The sequence below is a fragment of the Tupaia chinensis genome, unplaced genomic scaffold, assembly GCF_000334495.1.
Source record: "Tupaia chinensis unplaced genomic scaffold, TupChi_1.0 Scaffold000606_1, whole genome shotgun sequence".
Classification (NCBI taxonomy): domain Eukaryota; kingdom Metazoa; phylum Chordata; class Mammalia; order Scandentia; family Tupaiidae; genus Tupaia; species Tupaia belangeri.
The window spans coordinates 169,442-174,407 of NW_006160124.1; the positions used below are offsets into that span (position 1 = coordinate 169,442).

The 4,966-nt window shown below is 41.6% G+C and overlaps 1 protein-coding gene across 1 annotated transcript in view; it reads left to right on the forward strand.

The window, feature by feature from the left end:
- LOC102478068 (phosphatidylcholine translocator ABCB4) overlaps positions 1–4,966 on the forward strand; it is a 91,105-nt gene that overhangs the window by 20,526 nt on the left and 65,613 nt on the right. The window contains exons 7-9 of the mRNA XM_006158730.3: positions 761–932; positions 1,448–1,572; positions 4,323–4,494. Of these exons, the coding sequence (XP_006158792.1) occupies positions 761–932; positions 1,448–1,572; positions 4,323–4,494 (469 nt within the window). The remainder of the gene's footprint in view (positions 1–760; positions 933–1,447; positions 1,573–4,322; positions 4,495–4,966) is intronic.

The window sequence follows — 4,966 nt, forward strand, 5'->3', positions numbered from 1 at the left end:
TTTACCTTTCACTGGAAGTGAAATGGCAGCCATTGGAAGTTTAGGGGATGAGGAGTAACAAGGTCAGCCTTCCATTTGAAAAGGATCACAAAGGCTGCTCTGTTGAGAATGGATTGAATTTAAACCTATGAGCAATGCTTATACTTCCCTGCAACGGCTCCCTAGTTCCTGTTGCAATGCCCTTCCTAACTCTGGCTTTTAAACCATATGTTCACAATGTTAATGCTCCTCTAACAGAACTGACTAATTTAATAGTATTAACTTTAATAATACTAACTTCTTTTTTACTTTTTTTATGGAGAGATTTTCACTATAGGGCGCATGCGCTTGCCAGCCAGACAGAAAGAGACATAGAGACAGAAAGTGAGAAACCACCCCCCAGGGGGTATGGCCACGCCGCAATCCCTTCTCCTCCATTCTCCTTTCGGGATCTTGGACATGCATGCACACGCGCCCGGCGTGAGTTTTAAGCCACCGGGTCCAGGACATGAACCGCGGTCGACTACGTGGGAGTCCAGCGACATAGCCATTATGCTAACTGCTGGTCCCAATGCTAACTTCTTAAAAGCATGAGCTAACCCTGAATTTCTTCCTTTGTGCAGTATTTAGGTGGGGAAAATATCATTCAAGAGGCTAAGACTGAAAGAGACTTGAAGTAGTATGGACACGCTTGACCTGTCTATGTGTTTGTTCAATGTCTACTTCACCTTTCTAACTGAAGACCTCCTGCCTGTAACCACTTAGGTGTGATCTTTTTTAGTGACATCTCCAAAATCAGTGAAGGAATTGGTGACAAGGTTGGAATGTTCTTTCAAGCAGTAGCCACGTTTTTTGCAGGATTCATAGTGGGGTTCATCAGAGGATGGAAGCTCACCCTTGTGATAATGGCCATCAGCCCTATCCTGGGACTCTCTGCAGCTGTTTGGGCAAAGGTATGCAAAATATGAGCATTTTCTATGTGTTATATAATAACAACAGCATAGTAGTTATTTCTAGTAGGCGGGATGCGGATACTTGTACATATTTGTATTAAATGTCCATTGAAACCACGTCCGAAAGCATGTTGTTAGTATGACAATTTAGTAAGAAGATTAATTTTTAGTGTGATTCAAAGTGTCACAGTTATAACCTCAATCACAGGTCTATTGCACTGCTATTATTTGTTTGGGCAAATCTCCTGGCATAGTAGCAAAAAGGATAAGGTATAGGTGTGGATTTCCTTTTCCCGACCACCCTTGGGAACCTGTCCCTAGGCGGATCTGATCCAGCTTTTGTGGGAGATGGAAGCAGGGCCTGGATGGCATACACTGGGTGTCATTTGCTGTGCGACTTCAATGTTTGGTAAATGATAGGGTTAGGGAAGGAACAAGTAGGTTAAAGCCTTGGCAAGACTGGATTTTAACTTTTGTCCTCATACAAAAGTCACGATTGTTTCTCTTCTGTCCAGATACTCTCGACATTTAGTGACAAAGAACTAGCTGCATACGCAAAAGCAGGCGCCGTGGCGGAAGAGGCTCTGGGGGCCATCAGGACCGTGATAGCTTTCGGGGGCCAGAACAAAGAGCTGGAAAGGTCAGGAAGGTTCTTTGTCCACTAGTTCAAAGAACCCCCTTTTACATTTGGTTGCTTATTCTTTTGTGGTATGTGTTCACTACTTTCCCTTTCCTACTATTAACCCTTCCTCCCACAAAATATAAGAATTCTTTTGGGAACCAGCAGTTACTGTAATGGCTATGCCGCTAGACTCCCACGTAGTCAACCGCAGTTCGTGTCCCGGACACGGTGGCTTAAAACTCACGCCGGGTGCGTGTGCGTGTGTGCCCAAGATCCCGAGAGGAGAATGGAGGAGAAGAGATTGCGGCGTGACCATCCCCCCTGGGGGGTGATTTCTCGCTTTCTGTCTCTATGTCTCTCTCTGTCTGTCTGGCGAGCACACATGCCCTATAGTGAAAATCTCTCAAAAAAAAAAGTATATATACATAAGCATCCTTTCCTGTAGTTTGAGGTCAGGCTCAGAAGCAGGGTTTCTAGCCTAGCCTTGTGTGCTCCATGGATTGATTCCTTTAGCAAGTATGACACCCATAGGCTCTCTTCTTGGAATAATGTTTGTAAATGCATATATCAAAATGTGTCAGGTTACAAAGGGAGACAGCTATACTGAAGTTATGAAGTACTTTTATTTATTTATTTATTTATTTATTTTAGTCTATAATGATCATGAAGTAGAATATAGAAAAGAAAAACAAGGAACTGTGGACCTCCCAGTTACTACCCAGGATGCTCTGCAGTGGGGCCATATAAGTCCTCCCAGGATGGGTCTAGGCTTCTTGCCCTGGCTTCATCTTCTGACCTTAACATCCAGGATGAGCTTGGCAAACCAGTTAGCATCTGGAGACGTGTCAAAAGGTCTTCTTTATGAACCTGTGCTTGAAACCTTGGGCAGTTGCTTTAAAAGCAAAAAACCAAACAACCCTTTATTGGAGTATGATCAACATATCAACGCTCTACATGGTTAATGTGTACATCTCAGTGAGTTGGAGGATATGTATACACCTGTGAATAGTGACTATCCTGCTTCACCTAAACACAGATTCTTACCTAAGATTTTCTTTAAGTAATAGTATTCCCTAGGATAGCTAGATAGCTGAAAAAGGATTCCCTGAAAAGTATTTTCTTTGGCATTCTAAGGGACTCCAGATACCCAGAACTCTTTGAAATGAAAACTCTCTGGATATGCTCCAGGGTTGAAAGCAAATCCCCTCTATATCATTTTCTACTTTTCTACTCCTTAATCCCTCTTCTAAACCAACATGTTCCGGTTCTCTAACTCTTCCTTTTTTCTCTCTCACTGCTGCTTCCTGTACACAATAGTCCACACGTACCACACTAACCCTCAGTTGGACCTCAGGATGTCAGTGTAATCAGTGCCACTCCATTAGCCGCGGTCAGCAAGCTGCCTAAGTGAAGGTAATCACAGCATGTCCACCACTGTCACTGGAGTCTTGTGTCACACCGGGGCAGACATAAATCTTTTTGCATGCACCTGGAGGCCCAGTCACGTAGGAGTGACCACAGGGCATCCTGCGGTCTTCCCAGAGATGCAGCTCTGCTGAGAACCGCACCCAGCAGAGGGAAAGGTACTCATGAGCTGGGTGCTTTCAGCACGTACAAGGCAAACTACTGATGGCAGCGTACATTTAAAAAGCCTAATGGTTTCCTATATCTCATATGGTTGACCTAAAAAAAAGTGGTGGTATTAGATTTTTTTGTTACAAAGAGAAATACCCTAATGTGTGTGATATTTGTCCCAGAAATCTCACTGTATATCTATTGGATTTGCCTCCCCCCCCCCCAATTTTGAGGAACCAAAATTAAATTTTACACACTCTGGGTCTAGTATGAAAAAATATATTTAATTTTACTTGATGAAAACAATACTGTAATTTAACAGAACTAGTCCAGGGTTGTATGCCTTTATTATCAAATCTAAGAAGGTAATAATGTAAATTTGCACTGGTATTCAAAAATATGATAGGCATAAAATGAGTATTAGTCAGGAAGAGATGAAATCCTAACACAAATATGGTAATAGGAATTATCAGTTTGCCAGACACTTTACTGACCACTTTCTGTAATTATCTGTCATCCTCACAATTATTTTGTAAGGTAGGCATTGTTAATTCCACTGATAAAAGATGAAACTAAAATATAGAAAAACAGAGTAGGAGCCAGTATCTTGTAAGTAGTATCCAATTAGAACCTCATACATAACTTGAGAGTTGAAAGTCAATCTGATTTTTTAAAAAATTAACACCAGAGAGAGAAACTCAAGTTTCTGTACAAGAGCATATAAAATTTCTGTTCCTTGCCTGATGGAGCAATAGAGAGATTTGCTTTTCTCCAGAGAAGAGGAATTAACCTGAGTTAAGAGTCTAACTGTTTAAAAGACCTGAATAGTATTTACGTTTTGGTGCCAATCTTGGCTGACTAGTTTAATCTCTTTCCATCTTGAGTTTGAGTTGTGATCTGGCTGTAAAGGTGACAGAAAAGCGCTCCCATAACCTAGGCTGAGACTTAGTTCTGGGGGGGGGTCACAGGAATGGTGATTAGTCTGACAGGAATCAAGGGAGAGGGGCGCAGGCCAGTAGAAAGATGAGCTGAATCTCTTCTAGTCCCAGCTGAGCCTGAGTTGGTTCAATCCACAGGAAACTGTATCTCTCCAAATGATTCTCATGTTCCTTAAACTTCCAACTATACAGGTGATGAGTATGGTTTGGATTATGGATCATTGTTATAATGTTTTCCCCATCATTTTCTGGTAGGTATCAGAAACACTTAGAAAATGCCAAAAAAATTGGAATTAAAAAAGCTATTTCAGCAAACATTTCCATGGGCATTTCTTTTCTGCTAATATATGCATCATATGCACTGGCTTTCTGGTATGGATCCACTCTGGTTATATCAAACGAATACACGATTGGAAATGCAATGACAGTAACTGATTTTTCTAATATGTATGGAAAATCTGAAAACACTGTTCTTCTATCTACCTTCTCTTTTCTTTTATAGCATTTCTTTCAGAAGGATGAGCCATGATTATTTGTCTTTGGGGAAATCTTTGCTCTGTCCTATGGGGTAACTTGTTCTCTGTAATATACAGGAGGCCTTCAAAAAGTTCATGGAGGGTTGGTTCCATGGCTTCATGGTTAAGGGAGCTGAATCCCACATAGCCAATCACTCAGTTTGAATCTTAGCCTCAGTGGGTTGAAAAATACATGTGCATGCCCGAAATCCCAACAAGCTAGAAAAACAGAGACGGGATTGTAGCATGACTGTGCCCCACTGAGGAGTGCTTTCCCTCCCCGTCTCCCTCTTTCTGGTGAGTGCATGTGCTTTCTGGCAAATTATTTTTTTAAGTTTCAGAAAATATATATTATGGGAACAGCAGTTAGCGTAATGGCTATGT